Source organism: Pipistrellus kuhlii, unplaced genomic scaffold (assembly GCF_014108245.1).
Source record: "Pipistrellus kuhlii isolate mPipKuh1 unplaced genomic scaffold, mPipKuh1.p scaffold_m20_p_9, whole genome shotgun sequence".
Lineage (NCBI taxonomy): Eukaryota > Metazoa > Chordata > Mammalia > Chiroptera > Vespertilionidae > Pipistrellus > Pipistrellus kuhlii.
This window is the reverse complement of record NW_023425595.1, coordinates 30,383,495-30,405,775: the sequence shown is the minus strand read 5'-3', so window position 1 is coordinate 30,405,775 and position 22,281 is coordinate 30,383,495. Positions and strand designations below refer to the sequence as shown.

General features: G+C 36.2%; 2 protein-coding genes across 2 annotated transcripts; both read left to right on the top strand.

Annotated features, from left to right (window-relative positions):
* Nucleotides 1–4,011: 4,011 nt before the first annotated feature.
* Nucleotides 4,012–4,971, top strand: LOC118713211 (putative olfactory receptor 56B2). The gene has a single exon (XM_036427612.1). It carries the CDS (start codon nucleotides 4,012–4,014, stop codon nucleotides 4,969–4,971), a length of 960 nt encoding a protein of 319 aa, XP_036283505.1.
* An 11,779-nt stretch (nucleotides 4,972–16,750) lies between these two features.
* LOC118713210 (putative olfactory receptor 56B2) lies at nucleotides 16,751–17,710 on the top strand. The gene has a single exon (XM_036427611.1). The coding sequence runs from the start codon at nucleotides 16,751–16,753 to the stop codon at nucleotides 17,708–17,710; it is 960 nt and encodes a 319-aa protein (XP_036283504.1).
* Nucleotides 17,711–22,281: the final 4,571 nt, after the last annotated feature.

Sequence of the window (22,281 nt, the reverse complement as noted above, 5' to 3'; positions counted from 1 at the left end):
AGGTATTAAAGGGCACACAAGAGTGGGACTACTTAAGATTTTTATTGTAGCTAGTACTAAGATTAATTGTAGAGTCTTTATGAGTTGATTATAGTCTTAGAAATCCATGGATTTAATTACATACACACTTGTAGGCACAAGTGTTGTAAAAGGTAGGTGAGGGGGGCTGAAGAATGTTAATTCCCCAATTTTCAGATTATACTTCAGTGCCTCTTTCCACTATGAATATAAGCATTGTTGTTATTTTGCCATCCCAGCAGAGATTATTGGTTCTGTCAAAGTGGAAGTCAGGTATGATTCACCACATGATTCACAAGAAATGGAACAGCTAGAGAACAATTCTCAATTTTGGTCAGAACACTCATGCTTTTTAGCTACCCTCCCATTGATCTCTGAATAAGAATCTAATTTATTTTCTTTTATTCTAGATAAAATTATTTGTGCTTGTTTCATCCACATTATAGGAAAAAAATCCAGCTGGAGGAACCCACTATCCTATTGACAAAAGACCTTGAATAGTAAAATTGAAGATCATCTTAGAGAGTAGCCATGAGGCATGGAAATGAGAATAGAGAACAGACAATGTTAAACTATAAAGAGGATATTGAAGGTTAACTAATAAGTTGCTATTGATTTCCGTGTACAGGTTTAAAAATTTCCACCGTGAACTAATGGAGTGAAAAAAAATAATTTCAGTATTTCTATTATTTTGCTTATGGAAAACCTTAGCAACCTTGGAGATCAAACCATTTAATGCAATCAGCATAAACTCCACTGTTAATTCAGTCACATCATCTACTGTTTCTCAAAGTGATCTTGATCCAATCACTATTTATTTAACTGGCATTTTTTCTGACATTAATAATTCCCAACTGATTTGGAGCCAATTGTTTTTTTCTTGGTATAATTTTCCTTCACCAAAAAATCTTTATGCATACCTTGTATATGGATTGCTTTACACAATTTTAATTATTTAAAATAATTTAAAATTTTTACATGTACTTACTGATAGCATAAATTTGCATTTAAAATCTCTGTGAACTATGACCAATTTGCAGTACATTTTAATTAATTTATCCTTATTGTCAAAACCAAAACATATTCATTGTGAGCTCACTTATTCAATTTCCTATCTTTTGAAAATTTCTTTTGATTTATCTATTTTACGAGAGATAAAATTATTTACTTTAGAAATTTAGGTTTAATGATGATTCATGAAATAGACATTATCACTTCATTTCTTCAGGTGGTACCCCTTATGCTTTCCAGAACACATATGCTTAGACTGCAACATAATAATGCTTAAAAGTTTATTATGAAAATTGAATTAGTTCTACATTAACTTGTACATTCATTCAAAAACATCTGTTGAGATCTAATATGTGCAAAATGTCTTAATAAAAACTTCAAATAGAAATGTAAGTACAATATGTTGAAATATTAGAGTTTTGGACAAACTGTGGTTGATTTAAGAATCTAAACAGTTTTATAATACCATTATATTACACTTTAAAAAAAAGATTTGTCTACTGCTGTAAAAAGGAAGGAACTCCTATCATTTGCAACTGCGTGGATGGAGCTGGAAAGCATTATGCTAAGCAAAATAAGTCAGGCACAGAAAGATAAATATCACATGTTCTCACTCATTTGTGGAGTATAATGAACAACATAAACTGATGAACAAAAAATAGATTTAGAGATATAGAAGCATCAATCAGATGCTCAAACCTCAGAGGGAAGGCAGGGGAGGGCAGGATTAAAGGAGAGAAATCAACCAAAGGATTTGTATGGATGCATATAAGCATAAGAAATGGATACAGACACCTGGGTGGGGGGAGTGGAGGAGCATGAATGGGGGAATGGTGGGACAATGGGAGGATAAGGACAATTTGTAATACCTTAATGAATAAAGGGGGAAAGGGATTGATCCATCAACAAATATATTCCTTTCCTATGACACCTGCCACTTACAATTGCTTCATGTTATCAAGATTTAAAGGATGACTTTCTATCCTCCCTGAAGGAGAACTGAGACTTCCTAACAGAGATAATGATTGTACCTAGATTCAGTGGTGGGAGTGCACAAAAGGAAATAGAGGGTTGCAAAATCACCAAGCTAAGAATAAGCAGTGTAATGTGAGAAGACAAGAAATAGCAAATAGCAACAGTAGAGAACTCTAACCTGGCAGAATGCTAACCATGCTTCAGTTCTAGAATCCTTTGCCTTTTCCTCACTGAAAAACTTCCTGAGCTCCTACAAATTTCTGCTTCGTTACTATTCTGTGCACTACTGCATGACTCAGTATGTGATGATACTACATCAGTCTCAGAGGAGCAAATAATTATGTCTTCCTTGGGTCACATTGCTGTTTCCAAAATATTTGCTTGTTGAAATACACAACCTTTCATCCTTCACTATGAATAGCGATAAAACAGGATGACAGCTAGTCAGTAAACTCTTCATATCATATCTCTGATTCAACCACTATTGTAACATTACTATTATTGATGTATTCTTCAAAATTGTTAATGTTCTTAAAATAAGTTCTTTTCAATAGTCTTGATCTGATCTGTTAGCTAAGTGTTTCCAAGCATAAATTTCTCTATTCTCAGTTCTATACAGTAAGGCTCTAAATAAAGTCATCCTTTAGCAAACTAAAGGTAAGAGGCAAGGCCACACATCAGATTGCTTTTGTGTTGTCCAGTTTTCATGACTTACAATATGGAATGGAATGAACAAGGCCCTGATATCTCTAATATTCTAACCCATAATTATAAGAGGATGAAGATAATGTGACCTGACTTATAGAGTTTTCTTGATGATTAATTGTGTTAACAAAAATGCAATATTACGGTTTCTGCCTCCTTATGAATATCAAATAAAGTTAGTGAAGAGATTTTGAGTGGTGGGAACACAAGCCAATATCCATATAATGTATCCTAGAGGTCTACACTTGAAATTCATATAATCTTATCAACCATTTTCATTTCAATATATTTAATTTAAAAATAAAATGAATTACTATAAAATAAAGAAAACAAATAATTTAATAAAATCTTATTTATTTATTTATTTATTTATTTTTTAAATCAATCTTTATTGTTCATATTATTACAAAGGTTCCTCATTTCTTCCCCCCTCCATCAGGTTCCCACCCCACCCTCCCCCCCCTCCCCATCTTCCATTGTCCTCATCCATAGGTGCAGTTTATGTTCAGTCTCTTCCTCCCTCCCTTTCCCCTATAGTAAATCCCTTTTCAGATAGTAAATCAGTTACTTAGCATTTTCTCATATCAATAATACCTCCACATGCCCAAAGATACATTTCACACAAAAGACATTTCCAAATAGGTCAACCAGCCTCATCCAGGCCCTACCCAAGGCACTCACAGATCAACACCCCAGCCCTATACTAACTCAACACATCCAGATCTAAGCCTTCATCACTTGATTCAGCAGACCCTCAAGTTCCCACAAAAGTTTCCAGCCATGTCTGAGAGGCAGCCGTGGGGCAGGGGCAGGCGAGGAGCGAGCTGTTCCGTGCCTGGCTGCTCCGGGCCTGGCCTCTGTTGCTCTGGTCCATTCCACAACCAGCTGCTCCGGGTCTGGTCACTGCCGCTCCGACCTAGTTGCTCTGGACTTGGCTGCTGCTGCTCCAGGCCTGGCCACACCCGACCCGGCTGCTCTGGGCCCAGCTGCTCTGGGTCCGGCAGCTCCAGGCCTGGCCGCTCCCAGCCTGGCAGCTGCTGCTCTGGGCCTGGCCACTCCCAGCCTGGCAGCTGCTGCTCCGGGCCTGGCCGCTTCAAGCCTGTCAGCCGCTGCTCCAGTCCTGGCTACTCCCAGCCTGGCAGCTGCTGCTCCGGGCCTGACCGCACCAGACCCGGCTGCTCCAGGCCTGGCTGCTCCCAGCCTAATTTAATAAAATCTTAATCCTCGAATACTTCTGTTCAAATGTGGTCATAAATAGTCTTCAGAATGGTAATCTTGAATATTTTTTTCTCTTACTAAAGAATGTTCCAGAATCTTAAAGCCTCCAACATCTCTAAGATCCAGGTCTCTGAATTTATTCTCATGGGATTACCAGGCATTCACAGCTGGCAAAACTGGCTCTCCCTGCCATTGGCTCTTCTCTACCTCTTAGCCCTCAGTGCCAACATCCTGATCCTGATCATCATCTATCAAGAGCCAACACTGCACCAGCCTATGTACTATTTCCTGGGCATCCTGGCTGTGGTAGACATGGGGCTGGCTACCACTATCATGCCCAAGATATTGGCCATCTTATGGTTCAATGCTAAAGCCATCAGTCTCCCTGAGTGTTTTCTGCAGATGTATGCCATACATTGTTTTGTGGGCATGGAGTCAGGTATCTTTGTATCCATGGCTATAGATAGATATGTAGCTATTTGTCGACCACTACGCTATCCATCAATAATTACTGACTCTTTTGTGATCAAAGCAACTGTGTTCATGGCACTCAGAAACACCATAAGTACCCTCCCAGTGCCTGTATTGGCTGCTCAGAGGCACTACTGCTCCCAGAACCAAATAGAACACTATCTGTGTTCTAATCTCGGTGTCACCAGTCTATCCTGTGATGACAGAACTATCAACAGCATTTACCATCTTCTTCTGGCCTGGACACTCATGGGAAGTGACCTGGGTTTGATTATTTTATCATATGCTTTGATACTTCACTCTGTGCTGAAGCTGAACTTGGCAGAAGCTGCGTCCAAGGCCCTAAGCACCTGCACGTCCCACCTCATTCTGATTCTATTCTTCTATACAATTGTCATTGTCATTTCCATCACACATAGTGCTGCAATGTCAGTTCCCATCATTCCAGTGCTACTCAATGTACTGCACAGTGTCATTCCTCCTGCCCTCAATCCCATGGTGTATGCTCTCAAAAACAAGGAGCTAAGGCAAAGTTTATATAAGGTCCTTAAAGTACACATCAAGAGCAACTAGTGCATAGAGGATGCTACTTTTTCTCATTTCTCCAGATATATACTCAGTGTAATATCCAGGAAGTGCTTAATTGAAGAACAACTAAAGAAAAGTGGCACTGTTTCAACTTTCAGTTATTACAATGTATCAGTGGCAAAAACTAAAACAGAAAGTGGGCCCTGGCCAATCTTCTCAGTGGTTAGAGCACCAGACAGTGCATAGGAGGATTGTAGATTTGATTTCTGGTCAAGGGCTCTCACCTGGGTTGTAGATTCTCTCTCTGCCCCAAGTCTTGGTGCATTCAGGAGGCAACCAATCAATGTATGTCATTCTCATTCACATTTCTCTATCTCTATCTCCTCCCCACACATGCACACACACACACACACACACACACACACACACACACTTCCTTCCTTCCACTCTCTTTGAAAAGCAATGGATAAAATATCCTCAGAGGAGGATTAACAACAATAACAAAACAACACAAAAAGTTGGTCAAATATATGGTAACAGAAAAATATTTGACTTTGAATGATCGGCACACAATGCAACATACACCTGATTTGTTAAAGAATTGTACACTTGAAAACCAGATAATTTTATTAACCAATGTCACCCCAATAAATCTAATAAAACAAAGAAAGAAAAATGGTGACACATTTGAAATTTTGGCTTTTCAACAAAATTTGCTTTTTAATATATTTTATTGATTTTTTTACAGAGAGGAAGAGAGAGGGATAGAGAGTTAGAAACATTGATCAGCTGCCTCCTACACACTCCCTACTGAATAAATGCCCACAACCAAGGTACATGCCCTTGACTGGAACTGAACTTAGGACCTTGGAGTCTGCAGGTGCACGCTCTCACCACTGAGCCAAACCAGCTAGGGCTCAACAAAATCTTAATCAAAAACAATAACATTATGTTGCCTCTTGTCTCAAGGAATATAAAAGAAATTCAAAGAAATACTATTTGAATTTCAATTTTGTTTTGTGTATCTTCTTTTTCTATGCCTTGTCTGCACTTTTTTCCCCCCTTTGTGATATCTTTCTACATTTCTCAGTTCACAGGAATCAAAATACTTATTGCCAAAATTGATCATTCATTGGTTCAAGACATTTTATAATCAGTTGAAAAAATTTTTTTATTACAAATGCCCATTGAAATTTTTTATTTTAATTTTATGTTTCGTTTAAGAAATGTTTTCTGAAAGAAGTAACCATTGTCCAAGAGCCATTTCCTCCATGCATCACTCTATAGGGAAATAAATATTTATTTGGATACCAGTAAAACAAGAATTTAAAATCATGAGAATAGTAAACCTTTTTAAAATTTCGTTATTGATTAAGGTGTTTCATATGTGTCCTTATTCCCTCATTACCCCATAACCCCCACTTATACCCTCACCCCCCTGTTGTCTGTGTCCATTGGTTAGGCTTATATGCAGGCATCCAAGTCCTTTGGTTGATCTCTCTCCCTTGCCCCTAATTCCCCACCTTCCCTCTGAGGTTTGACAGTCTGATCAGTGTTTCTCTGTTTCTGAATCTGTTTTTGTTCATCAGTTTATGTTGTTCATTACATTTCATAAGTAAGTGAGGTCATGTGATATTTATATTTCACTGACTGGCTTATTTTACTTAACATAATGCTCTCCAGTTCCATCCATGCTGTTACAAATTGTATGAACTTTTTTTTTTTTTTTTTTTTTTTTTTTACTGTAGTGTAGTTTTCTATTGAGTAGATTATCACAATTCTTAAATCCACTCATCTGCTGATGGGCACTTAGGCTGTTTCCAAATCTTAGCTATGGTGAATTGTGCTGCTATGAACATAGGGGTGCATATATCCTTTCTTATCGGTGTTTCTAGCTTCTAGGGATATATTCCTAGAAGTGGGATCACTGGGTCAAGTGGGAGTTCCATTTTTAGTTTTTTTGAAGAAACTCCATACTGTTTTCCAAGTGGCTGCACCAGTCTGCATTCCCACCAGCAGTGCACCAGGGTTCCTTTTTCTCCCAACTGCACCAGTACTTGTTGTTTGTTTATTTGTTGATGATAGCCATCATGACAGGTGTGAGATGGTACCTCATTGTCATTTTGATTTGCATCTCTTGGCTGATTAATTTGAGCAAGTTTTTATATGCCTCTTGGCCTTCCTTCTGTCTTCTTTTGAAAATTATCTATTTAGGTCCCTTGCCCATTTTTTTGATTGGATTGTTTATCTTCCTTTTTTAAAGTTGTATGAGTTCCCTGTAAATGTTGGAGATTAAGCCCTTATCAGAGATAACTTTGGAAAATATGTTCTCCCATGAAGTGGGCTTTCTTGTCGTTTTATTGATGGTTTCTTTTGCTGTGAAAAAGCTTTTCATTTTGATGTAGTTCCATTTGTTTGTTTTCATTTTATTTCCAATTGCCGTAGGAGCAGTAATAGTGAAGAAATTGCTTTGGCATATGTCAGAGATTTTGCTGCCTGTGGGTTTCTCTAGTATTTTTGTAGTTTCCCATCTTATATTTAAGTCCTGCATCCATTTTGAGTTTATTTTTGTTTATGGTGTTGTTGGTGGTCTAGTTTCATATTTTTGCATTTATCTGTCCAATTTTCCCAACACCATTTATTGAAGAGACTATCTTTATTCCATTTGATGTTCATGCCTCCTTTGTCAAATATTAATTGAGCATAGTGGCTCAGGTCGATTTCTGGGTTAATAGCATTTCACATTTGAGCACATTGGTTTATAAAGTCGGTGCTAATCTTTTCCTGTTTTCTGAAAAAAAGATTGGTTTTACCTCTTTTATACCTTCAAATTGTTTATATGGAATGATTTGAAAAGTTTTCTACTGCTTAAAACTAGTGGTTACAAAAAAAACAAAACACACTTATATAGAATCCTAAGCTAAATCATGTTCAAACCAAAAAAAGAAAAAAATGACAGAGAGAAAAGAGAAGCAATCAGAATTAAAACTTTGGAAAAGGCTATTACATAGGAAAGATTAAAACAGAAGATTTTATAAAATAATTTCTGAAAAGTCTTAAAATATATAATATAATGCTGTGGAAAAATGAATGATTCAAGTTCATGATCTCAAAACAAATAATAACTATGCAAGTTCTTTTAGGAACACAAGATAAAGAAGAATTTTCTCAAAATAAATTAAAAGGTCCTGGAGTCTTATTATTTTCTTCAAAAGCTTCAGAGTAGATCTTTGTTACAGAATATAGAATAAATGTGGAAAGCTAAGTCCTCTCAAGAGCTATTAATGAAGATTCTGTCTTATTCAATATTACTTTCATAGTCATTTGGGATCTAAAAATAATACACCAAAAGAAGACATCAAAATTATAAACATTTTGAGACATAGGTCATGTTTTTCTACATAGAGATTTGAGAAAATTTATAGGAATTATGGGAATTAATTAAAGCTTAACAATGTTATTTGGTAAAATGTGATATTAAAATTTTCAATGTTTTCCAGAAGAAGTAATTAGAGATATAATGCAAAATGCATATGGCCATGTTGTGTTAAGTTGTGGCCCATCAAATCTTCGGTCCTTCGGGAAACCATAAAAATACTGGAAGCATCCACAGGCAGCAAAATCTCAGACATATGCCAAAAGAACTTCTTCACCGATACTGCCCCTAGAGCAATGGAAGCTAAAGAGAAAATAAATAAATGGGACTTCATAAAATAAAAAGCTTTTTTAGCCGGGACCGGTTTAGCTCAATGGATAGAGCGTCGGCTTGGGGACTGAAGGGACCCAGGTTCGATTCCGGTCAAGGGCATGTACCTTGGTTGCGGGCATATGCCCAGTAGGGGGTGTGCAAGAGGCAACTGATCGATGACTCTCTCTCATCGATGTTTCTAACTCTCTATCTCTCTCCCTTCCTCTCTGTACAAAATCAATAAAATATATTAAAAAAAAAAAAGCTTTTTTACAGCAAAAGAAACCATCAACAAAACAACAAGAAAGCCCACGGTGTGGGAGAACATATTTGCAAATAATACCACTGATAAAGGTTTAATCTCCAACATTTACAGACAGCTTATACAAATAAATAAAAGGAAGATGAATGATCCAATTAAAAAATGGGCAATGGACCTAAATAGAATATTTTCAAAAGAAGACAGAAGGAAGGCCAAAAGGCACATGAAAACATGCTCAAAGTCACTAATTGTCCGAGAGGTGCAAATCAAAACAACAATGTGGTACCATCTCACACCTGTCAGAATGGCCAACATCAACAAATCAACAAAGGACAAGTGTTGGCGAGGTTGCGGAGAAAAAGGAACCCTCATGCACTGCTGGTGGGAATGCAGACTGGTACAACCACTGTGGAGAACAGTGTGGAGTTTCCTCAAAAAACTGAAAATGGAACTCCCATTTGACCCAGTAATCCCACTTCTAGGAATATATCCCGAGAAACTAGAAACACCAATCAGAAAGGATATTTGCACCCCTATGTTCATAGCAGCACAATCTACAATAGCCAGAATTTGGAAACAACCTAGGTGCCCGTCAGCAGATGATTGGATCCAAAAACTATGGTACATCTACACAATGGAATACTATGCTGCCATAAAAAAGAAGGAATTCTCATCATTTGCAGCAACCTGGATGGAATTGGAGAACATCATGCTGAGTGAAATAAGCCAATCAATGAAGGAGAAACACCACATGACCTCACTCATTGGTGGATGATAAAGATCATTATAAACTGATGAACCAAGAGACAGATATAGAGAAAATAAAGCAACAGGCAGACTGTCAAATAACAGTAGGGAGGGGAGGAAGATCTGGAGGAGATAATAGATCAACCAAAGGACTTGTATACATGCATATAAGTACAACCAATGGACACAAAACTCTGGGGAAGGAGGAGATGTGTGGGAGGGAGGGAGGGGGCAAAAAAAAATTAATAAAATATGTAAAAATAAATAAATAAATAAATAATTTTAAATTTAAATAATGTAAAAAAAAAAAATCTTCGGTCCTTGATTATTTTGACTTGAGAAAACCCAGACTTGCCAGGTTTAGACTTGTTAGGTTTAGAGATGATCTATCTCAGCCCCATAATACCTATGTGCGATCAGTAGATGCTCATATAGCTTGATTGGCTATGACCCAGTGGACAAATCTGAAAGGACTTCTTGGAAGAAGGAAAATTATAATAGGATTGAAAAGAATATTTGTTACTTAAACAAGGTCTATAATTTGGAAATTGGTAAGGTATTAATGGCTGGCCTGGGAATTTAAGCAGGTAATATAGACAGAGTGTAGAGTACAGTATAAAAGTAAGACCAGGGTTGTGTCATTATGTTTGCCCTATGCTTACATCCTTTCAATTCAGTCACAGGCTCAAGACCTCTAAGTAGAATCAGAGAACATAGTCTGGGTACAAAAAGATGAATTTTCTTCTAAAATTATTATTTATACAATAGTATGCAAAAAATACTTGTTCATCTTTTGTTTCTGGCTGAAAATAAAACCACTACGTTCTTGTATGGGGCATCTTTCTTAGTCATAAAAGTAACATGCTTTGCAATTGACCATTATGCATGGAGCCAACAGTACTAGCCTAATCCCAAGATACTTCATCCTCAACGGGATTCCTGGGCTGGAAGCCTCACACATCTGGATCTCCCTGCCATTCTGCTTCATGTATTGTACATCATTGCTCTTGTGAATTGTGAGCTCAAATCTACATCTCTATAACTTTTCAGGCATGGCGAGTCCCTAAACTGACCAATGTGTTACTTCCTAGCCTTTGTCATTTATAGATGTTAGTGGGTGTATTTCATTTGTCCCTGATATGTCAGGTATCTTTTGGCTTAGTCTCAAAGTGATTGACTCTGATGTCTACTTGGAGCAAATGTTTTTCATCCACATGCTGACAGACATAGAATCTGGTAAAGCAGCAAACAAATTAACAAACAAATAAAAAAAAGAACACATAATGGAGCAAAGATAGTCTATTCAATAAATGGTGCTATAAAATTGGACAAATACATACAAAAAATAAATAAACTAGACCACCTCTTACACCAAACACAAGAATAAACTCAAAATGGATTAAAGATATAAATGTTATATTCAATATCATAAAAACTCTGAAGAAAACATAGGCAATAAAATATCAGACATTTCTCATAGCAATATTTTTTCTAATATATCTCCTCAGGCAAGGGAAACAAAAGAAAAAATATACAAATAATACTACATCAAACTAAAAAGCTTTTGCACAGCCAAGATGAAAAGAGAATCCAATGAATGAGAGAATATATTTACTAATGATATATCTGATAAGGGATTAATATTGAAAACTTATGGAGAACTTATAAAAGTCAACAACAACAACAAAAATACAACACCCAAAGAATCCAATTAAAAAATGGGCAAAGGACCTAAATAGACTCTCCTCCAAAGAAGACATTCAGATGGTCAATAGACACATGAAAAAATGCTCAACATCACTATTCATCAGAGAAATGCAAATTTAAACCACAAAGAAATATCAACTCACACATATCAGAATGGTTATCATCAATAAATCAACAAAGAGAAAGTGTTGACAAGGATGTGAAGAAAAGGCCATCCTAGTGCACTGTTGGTGGGAACACAGATTGGTGCAACCACTGTGAAAAGAAGCATGAAAGTACCTCAAATATTAAAATGGAACTGCCTCATGACCCAGTGACTCCACTTCTGAGAATATTATCTGAAGAAATCTGAAACACTAATTTGAAAGAATATATGCACCCCTATGTTCATTGCAGTGTTATTAGCAATAGCTAAGATTGGGAAGCAGCCCAAATGTCTATCAGTAGATGAGTGAATCAACAAGTTGTGGTACATATACATAGTGGAATACTACTTGGTTGTAAAAAAAATAAAAATAAAAAACAAAAAAGAAGGAAATCTTATCATTTGTGACAGAATGGATGGACCTGAATAGCATTATGCTAAGTGAAATAAGCCAGTCAGAGAAAGACAAATACCATCTGATTTCATTCATATGTGAAATCTAATGAACAAAATAAACTAACAAACAAAATAAAAACAGACTTAGACAGAGAGAACAGACTGACAGTGGTCAGAGGAGGAAAGGTGCGAGGCTGGTGAAAAAGGTGAAGGGATTAAGCATAAAAATAACAATTCATAACAGAGAATGCAAGGGAGTTGTGTGTTGGGATAGAGAGAGGGGATGATAGAAGAAGTTATCAAGGGGAATAAATGGTGATGGAAGGAGCCTTGACTTGGGATAGTGGACACAAAATACAATATACAGATGATGTATTATATTATAGAATTGTACACATGAAGCCTATATATTCCTAGAAATGTGTCAAACATGAGTCCCATTTTTAGTTTTTTGAGAAAACTCTATACTGTTCTCTACAGTGGCTTCACCACTGTAAAATAAATGAATACATATGTCTAAGAATATTAAAATGTTTAAAGAAATTGTGTAGATACCCATGATGCACTTTTAATCATAGTATTACTGGACCATCTTGTTTTGAATGTGATTATGGTATAACATTAATTGAAAATGGCAGAACTTTTGTTCTAGTACGGTATTATCCAATCTTTCTAAAAGACATACTGTATAACTAAGTGTACTAAAAGATACCTCTTCATATAGATTATGAGTTCTATTTATCTCATTCTTAATTAAAAATTTCCAATTAATAAAATTATATAGGAATTAGAGGCCCAGTGCACAAAATCACTCATAGGTAGGGTCACCAGGCTTAGCTTGCAATCAGGGCCATCTTGTGCCCACTTCCCAGTCCCCAGTCCCATATCTCTGCCATTCACCTCAGTTCCTCATGGTTCCCCATTTGCCGTCCAGTGATAGGAGCCTGCAGGCTGGGGTTGGGGAGGAACCAAGAGATGGTCAATGTACCTCATAACGACTGGTCACTCAGTTGCTCTGGTCATTATGGTTGCTGGCCTTTTATTATATAGGATGAATCTTATTAGTTAATTAAAGTCTTATAAAATAGTATCTTATCATTATTGCAAAAATCACTATCCATTATAATCTCAAAATTGGATCATCAAGATAATCCTGACATACATGTATGCATATAATTTGAACTTTAAAAAGAAAAATAAATAGGAGAACATATGTATGTGACACTGATGGAAACCTTTTGAAACATTGTACAATAAGTTCTTTCCACTTGTGTCCTAAACATTCTTTCAGAAATAAACAAACTCTTCCATGAAGATTAAAATCATCAACATTCATTATCATTTCTTGTTCATTCTTTTTCCCCACCCCCAGATATAATTCCTCACACACAAGCACACTGATATAGATGAATGTATGAAATTATTCTCCTATTTGTGGATCATGGAGTAGACAACAGGAATTTAAAACTTCCACTCATTTCCTCTTCCAATAGTGTTTAGCTTGATTTCTAAACCAGCACCCATGTCTCTAATGTTCTGTAATATTTCCTGGATATCTACAACACAGTTTTCTTTAAAAACTCAGCTCAATGGTATGATATCAAGGGAGTTAGAGGTTAATGGCCGTACAAGGATATATATGGCAGAGTCGTGCTGTTTTTTAAACAATACCCTGAGCACCTGACCTAATTGCATTCATCCTGCTGTTCCTCTACCAAGAATCTCAGGTATTAAAGGGCACACAAAAGTGGAACTATTTAAGATTATTGTTGTAGTTAGTACTAAGATTAATTGTAGAGTCTTTATGAATTTATTTTAGTCTTAGAAATCCATGGATTTAATTACATACACACTTGTAGGCATAAGTGTTGTAAAAGGTAGGTGAGAGGGGCATGTTAATTCCCCAATTTTCAGATTATAATTCAGTGTATCTTTCCACTATGAATATAGACATTGTTGTTATTTTGCCATCCCAGCAGAGATTATTGGTTCTGTCAAAGTGGAAGTCAGGTATGATTCACCACATGATTCACAAGAAATGGAGCAGCTAAAGAATAATTTTTAATTTTGGTCAGAACACTTATGCTTTTTAGCTGCCCTCCCGTTGATCTCTGAATAAGAATCTAATTTATTTGCTTTTATCCTCAACAGAATTATTTGTGCATGTTTCATCCATGTTATAGGGCAAAAACCCAGCTGGAGGAACCCACTATGCTATTGACAAAAGACCTTGAATAGTAAAATTGAAGATCATCTAGTGAGAAGCCATGAGGTGTGGAAATGAGAATAGAAAACAGACAATGTTAAACTGTACAGAGGACATTAAAGGTTAGCTAATGAGTTGCTATTGATTTTCGTGTACAGGTTTTAAAATTTCCACCATGAACTAATTGAGTGGAAAAAAAAATCATTTTGGTACTTCTATTATTTTGCTTATGGAAAACCTTAGCAACCTTGGAGATTAAACGATTTAATGCAATCAGCATAAACTCCACTGTTAATTCAGTCACATAATCTACTGTTTCTCAAAGTGATCTTGATCCAATCACTATTTATTTAACTTGCATTTTTTCTGACATTAATAATTTCCAACTGATTTGGAGCTAATTGTTTTTTTCTTAGTATAATTCTCCTTCACCAAAAAAATCTTTATGCATACCTTGTATATGGATTGCTTTGCACATTTTTAATTATTTAAAATATATTTAAAATTTTTACATGTACTTACTGATAGCATAAATTTGCATTTGTAATCTCTGTGAACTATGACCAATTTGCAGTATATTTTAATTAATTTATCCTTATTATCCAAACCAAAACATATTTGTTGTGAGCTGACTTATTCAATGTCCTGTCTTTTGAAAATTCCTTTTGATTTGTCTATTTCAAGAGAGAGAAAATTATTTACTTTAAAAATTTAGGTTTTATATTGATTCATGAAATAGACATCATCACTTCATTTCTTCAGGTGGTTCCTCTTATGCTTTCCAGAACACATATTGCTTAGACTGCAATATAATAATTCTTAAAAGTTTATTATGAAAATTGAATTAGTTCTACATTAATTTGTACATTCATTCAAAAACATCTGGTGAGATCCAATATGTGCAAAATGTCTTAATAAAAACTTCAAATAGAAATGTAAGTACAATATGTTGAAATATTAGAGTTTTGGATAAACTGTGGTTGATTTAAGAATTTAAACAGTTTTACAATACCATTATATTACACTTAAATAAAAAAAAAGATTTGTCTACTGCTGTAAAAAGGAAGGAACTCCTATCATTTGCAACTGCATGGATGGAGCTGGAGAGCATTATGCTAAGCAAAATAAGTCAGTCAGAAAAAGATAAATATCACATGCTCTCACTCATTTGTGGAGTATAATGAACAACATAAACTAATGAACAAAAATAGATCTAGAGTTAGAGAAGCATCAATCAGATTCTCAAACCTCAGAGGGAAGGCAGAGGAGGGCAGGATTAAAGGAGAGAAATCAACCAAAGGATTTGTATGGATGCATATAAGCATAAGAAATGGATACAGACACCTGGGTGAGGGAGAGTGGGAGAGCATGAATTGGGGGATGGTTTGACAATGGGAGGATAAGGACAATTTGTAATACCTTAATGAATAAAGGGAAAAAAGGGATTGATCCATCAACAAATATATTCCTTTCCTATGACACCTGCCACTGTTACAATTGCTTCATGTTATCAAGATTTAAAGGATGACTTTCTATCCTCCCTGAAGGAGAACTGAGACTTCCTAACAGAGATAATGATTGTAACTAGATTCAGTGGTGAGAGTGCACAAAAGAAAATAGAGGGTTGCTAAATCACCAAGCTAAGAATAAGCAGTGTAATGTGAGAAGACAAGAAATAGCAAATAGCAACAGTAGAGAACTCTAATCTGGCAGAATGCTAACCATGCTTCAGTTCTAGAATCCTTTGCCTTTTCCTCATTGAAAAACTTCCTGAGCTCCTACAAATTTGTGCTTCGTTACTATTCTGTCCACTACTGCATGACTCAGTTTGTGATGATACTACATCAGTCTTAGAGGAGCAAATAATTATGTCTTCCTTGGGTCACATTGCTGTTTCCAAAATAGTTGCTTGTTGAAATACATAACCTAAAATCCTTCACTATGAATAGCGATAAAACGGATGAGAGCTGAGTCAGTAAACTCTTCATATCATATCTCTGATTCAACCACTGTTGTAACATTACTATTATTGACGTATTCTTCAAAATTGTTAATGTTCTTAAAATAAGTTCTTTTCAATAGTCTTGATCTGATCTGTTAGCTAAGTGTTTCCATGCATAAATTTCTCTACTCTCAATTCTATATAGTATGGCTCTAAATAAAGTCATCCTTTAGCAAACTAAAGGTAAAAGGCAAGGCCACACATCAGATTGCTTTTGTGTTGTCCAGTTTTCATGACTTACAATATGGAAGGGAATGAACAAGGCCCTGATATCTCTAACATTCTAACCCATAATTATAAGAGGATGAAGGTAATGTGACCTGCCTTATAGAGTTTTTGTGATGATTAATTGTGTTAACAAAAATGCACTATTACAGTTTCTGCCTCCTTATGAATATCAAATAAAGTTAGTGCAGAGATTTTGAGTGGTGGGAACACAAGCCAATATCCATATAATGTATCCTAGAGGTCTACACTTGAAATTCATATTATCTTATCAACTATTTTCATTTCAATAATATTTAACTAAAAAATAAAATGAATTACTATAAAAATAAACAAAGGAAATAAATAATTTAATAAAATCTTAAACCTCGAATACTTCTGTTCAAGTGTGGTCATAGATAATCTTCAGAATGGTAACCTTGAATATTTTTTTCTCTTACTAAAGAATGTTCCAGTATCTTAAAGCCTCCAACATCTCTAAGATCCAGGTCTCTGAATTTATTCTCATGGGATTCCCAGGCATTCACAGCTGGCAAAACTGGCTCTCCCTGCCATTGGCTCTGCTCTACCTCTTAGCCCTCAGTGCCAACATCCTGATCCTGATCATCATCTATCAAGAGCCAACACTGCACCAGCCTATGTACCATTTCCTGGGCATCCTGGCTGTGGTAGACATGGGGCTGGCTACCACTATCATGCCCAAGATATTGGCCATCTTATGGTTCAATGCTAAAGCCATCAGTCTCCCTGAGTGTTTTCTGCAGATGTATGCCATACATTGTTTTGTGTGCATGGAGTCAGGCATGTTTGTATGCATGGCCATAGATAGATATGTAGCTATTTGTCGACCACTACGCTATCCATCAATAATTACTGACTCTTTTGTGATCAAAGCAACTGTGTTCATGGCACTCAGAAACACCATAAGTACTATCCCAGTGCCTGTATTAGCTGCTCAGAGGCACTACTGCTCCCAGAACCAAATAGAACACTGTTTGTGTTCTAATCTCGGTGTCACCAGTCTATCCTGTGATGACAGAACTATCAACAGCATTTACCAGCTCCTTCTGGCCTGGACACTCATGGGAAGTGACCTGGGTTTGATTATTTTATCATATTCTTTGATACTTCACTCTGTGCTGAAGCTGAACTCGGCAGAAGCTGTGTCCAAGGCCCTAAGCACCTGCACGTCCCACCTCATTCTGATCCTATTCTTCTATACAGTTGTCATTGTCATTTCCATCACACATAGTGCTGCAATGTCAGTTCCCATCATTCCAGTGCTACTCAATGTACTGCACAATGTCATTCCTCCTGCCCTCAATCCCATGGTGTATGCTCTCAAAAACAAGGAGCTAAGGCAAAGTTTATATAAGGTCCTTAAAGTACACATCAAGAGCAACTAATGCATAGAGGATGCTACTTTTTCTCATTTCTCCAGATATATACTCAATGTAATATCCAACAAGTGTCTAATGGCAGAACAACTGTTTCAGCTTTCAGTTATTACAACGTATCAGTAGCAACAAATAAAACATTAATTTTGTCAAATGTTAGTATTTGTTGACAGAAGAATATTGCACTTTGAATGGCACACAATACAGTACACAGCTGATATATCAAAGACTTGTACTCTTGAAATGTGTAAAATTTTATTAACCAATGCCCCCCCTAATAAATCTAAAAACAAAGAAAAAATGGTGACATATTTGAAATTTTGGGTTTTCAACAGTATCTTAATCAAAATCAGTAACATTATGTTGCCTGTTCCCTCAAGGAATATGAATGAAATGCAATGAAATACTATTTGAATTTTTGTTTTGTTTTTTTCTATCTTGTCTTTCTATTCCTCTTCTGGGCCCCCTTTTTTGTTTTGTTATGTCTTTCTCCATTTATTAGTTCACAAGAATGAAAATATTTATTGCCATAAGTGATTATCCATTAGTTCAAGACATTTTTATAATCAGTTGGAATAATAATTTTTCTTATTACAAATGCCAGTGAAACATTTTGTTTGGAAAATGCTTTCTGAAATAATTAACCATTTTGTTTGGGAAATGCTTTCTGAAATAATTAACCATTATCCAAGAGCCATATCCTTCATCTGTTACACCAGAAGGAAAATAAGTATGCATTTGGATTCCAGTAAAAAAGAATTTAAAATCATGAGAATAGTATGCTTTTATTGTATAACTAGAGGCTGGGTGCATGAAATTCATGAATGGGTGTGGGGTGGAGGGTGTCCCTCAACCCAGCCTGCACCCTCTCCAATCTGGGACCCCTCAAGGGATGTCCGACTGTCCGTTTAGGCCCAATAGGTTCAGGCCTAAACGGGCAGTTGGACATTCCTCTCACAATCCAGAACTGCTGGCTCCCAACTGCTCACTTGCCTGCCTTCCTAATTGCCCCTAATCGCTTCTGCCTGCCAGCCTGATCACCCCTAACCACTCTCCTGCCAGCCTGAATGATGCCTAACTGCTCCCATGCCAGCCCAATTGCCCCTAACTGCCCGCCTCTGCAGGCCTGGTATCCCCCAACGCCCTCTCCTGCTGGCCATCTTGTGGAGGCTATCTTATGTTCACATGTGGGCAGCCATCTTTGACGGCATGAGGGCAGCAATCTTATGTGTTGGAATGATGGTAAATTTGCATATTACTCTTTTATGAGGTAGGATAGAGGCCTGGTGCATGGGTGGGGGCCAGCTGGTTTGCCCTGAAGAGTGTCCCAGGGCAAAGAGTGTCAGGCTGGGTTTTCCCTTGGGGTGTGGGGTGGTTTGGGTGAGGGGCCTGTGGTGGTATGCAAGCTGACCACACCCACCAGCGACCCAAGTGGAGGCCCTCGTATCTGGGATTTATTTATCTTCTACAGGTGAAACTTTTGTAGCATTGAGTGGAGGCCTAGGCTGGCCAGAGTGGGTGGAAAGCTTGGCTTACTCATTGCTGGGGGCAACTCAAGCCTCCTGCTCTCTCCAGCTCTGTGGCTGCAGCCATCTTTTTGGTTGGGACTTATTTAACTTCTATAATTGGAACTTTGTAGCCTTGAGTGGAGACCTAGGCCAGCCAGGGTGTGCAGAAAGCTTGGTTTTCTCCATTACCAGGAAAACCCAAGCCTCCTGCTCTCTGTGGCTGCAGCCATCTTGGTTGTGTTGATTTGCATACTCACTTCTGATTGGCTGATGGGCATGGATTGTGGTTATAGCAGAGGTATGGTCAATTTTCATATTATTCTTTTATTAGATAGGATTAAATATTTCAATGTATATGTCTAAAAAAAGAATCTTAAAACATCAACATAGATTAAGGTGACCAGATCATCCCTTTTTTGAAGGGATAGTCCTGATTTCTAACAATTTTTCCTGTGTCCAGCAGCATTTTTAAAAAGTCCCAATTTTTGGAAAGATTGGAAAACTGTCCCCCAAAAAGCAGGACGATCTGGTCACCTTAACATAAATAGATATCTTTAGAATTTAATAAAACTTTTAAAAAGTTTTATTTTCATATTTTGGACTTATATTTAAAATTATTCAATACTTTAGGGATTGTGTAATTATAAGGGGACTGTCTTTGGTACCATGTTGATAAATGAAAGCTTTGAAAGGGCAGTTCCCAGAAAGATCAGAAATGTTACTGAGGAATATGGGCAATAAGAAAGCAAAGTGATTAAAGAATTTAATGTAATTTATATTTAGTGAGGATGTACTTTTATAATTTCACTATTTCTAACATATACTAGTATAGCAAATATTAAGAATGAAATATTACCAGGACTCTTTCATACTTCCAATGCCACAATTATGCTATTCTTTAGCAATTCTTAATGATTATAACCAAAATACCTTGGTCATGCTCAGGAATAAATTTCTTGTCATTTTTAAAGGCTTTTATTCTTCTATCCCAGAATTCTCACTTTTTCATGGAGGCTTCATCTACTTGAAGCCATCCTCCCTATTCAATCTAATATTGTATGGGGGTTTCTGTAAGTCATTTATCAAGGAAGGGTGTTGGATTTTGTCAAATGCTTTTCTGCATCAATTGATATGACTGTGATTTTTATCTCTCAATTTGTTTATGTGATGTATCATGTTTATTGATTTGTAGTATTGTACCATCTTTGCATTCCTTGGATAAATCCTACTTGGTCATGGTGTATCATCTTTCTGATGTACTGCTAGATCTGGTTTGCTAAAATTTTGTTGAGGGTTTTTTGTAAAAGTCATTTTAGAGCCAACTCAAACCTTTTTTTATTTACTGTCTTTTGTTAATTTACCCTGACAGTTGAATTGATATAGATTGTAAACATGCTGCTGATAAATTGGAAAAGATAGAAATTGGTGGAAATAGGGTCTAAATTAAATATGAGCAATGAAATATAAGTTATAAAAACTCGCAAAGATGCTGAGGGAAGGCGGGGGTTGTGGGAGTAAGAGATCAACCAAAGGACTTGTGTGCGTGTGTATGAGCATAACCAATGGGCACAGACAGGGGGGCAGGGGTGGGGGAATGTGCTGGGGTAGGGGGTGGCCAGGGAGAGGTCAATGTGGAAAATTGGAGATTTATATATAATACATTAAATAATAAAGAACTTAAAAAAAACTCACAAAGAAATTAATACTATTTTTCTTTAAAATTGTTACAATTTACCATATTAATTTTTACTGACATCTCAAATAGCATTTGTTTTTGTGGTTTATACCTATATATATGAACTGTGTTCAAAATTAAAATAGAAACTTTTAAGTGTTTATTTAAAAAATTTATTACAATTATTACTGTAATTAAATACTGACAAGATTATATTAGTTTCAGGAGTACAATATAGTGAATAGACATTTATATAACGTATGAATTGATCACCTCAATAAATCTTGAACACATCTGATACCATATGTAGCTATTATAATATTATTGACTATATTCCCTATGATGTAAATATCCATGATTGTTTCCTAATTAACAAAATGTACTTCTTAAACCCTTTTTCTTTTTCACCCATTCCTAAAACCCCCTCCCATCTGGCAACCATAAAAAATGTTCTCTGTGTCTGTAGTTTGTTTCTGTCTCATTTGTTCATTTATTTTGTTTTTTAGATTCCACATAGTATGTGTTAGTCTTTCTCCATCTGACTTATTTCACTTAGTATAATACTCTCAAGGGCCATCCATGTTGTCCCAAATGGCAAGGTTTCACTCTTTTATGGCTGAGTAATACTCCATCGTATATTTGTACCACTTTATCCATTCATTATTGATGAACGCTTTGGTTATTTCTAGATCTTGGCTGTAATAATGCTACAATGTGCATATGGGTGCATATGTCTTTTCAAATTAGTGTTCTAGGTTTCTTTGAATAAAGTCCCAGAAGTTAATTTGCTGTGTCCTTCTTCATCTCTTATTATTATCATTGGTTTAATGTCTATTTTTATCTAGTATAAGTATTGCTACCCAGCTTTATTTTTTATTTTATTTTTTTTTTTTGCTCCACCTCATGAAATTCTTTTTCCACCCCTGATTTTGTCTGTCTATGTGTTTTGTTCTGAAGTGAGTCTCTTATAGGCAACATATATAAGGGTCTTATTTTCGTATCCATTTAGCCACTATGTTTTTTTATTGGGATATTTAAACCACTTATGTTTAAAGTAAATTATTAATAGATATGTGGTTTTTACCATTTTATTATTCCTTTAACATTACTTGTAGTATTGGCTTGGTGGGAAGCAATTTATTTGTCCTTTAATTTTAAATGATAGCCTTGTTGGGTAGAAAGTAATCTTGCTTTTCATCACTTTGGCTATTCCATGCCGATCCCAGAAGACCAGCAGACTTTCTATTGAGAAATAAGCCAACAGTTTTCTGGGAGCTCCCTTGTAGGTAACTAACTGCTTTTCTCTTGCTGCTTTTAAGATTCTTTATTTGTTTTTAACCTTTGGCATTTTAATTACAGTGTGTCTTGGTGTGGACCATTTTGGATTCATCTTGTTT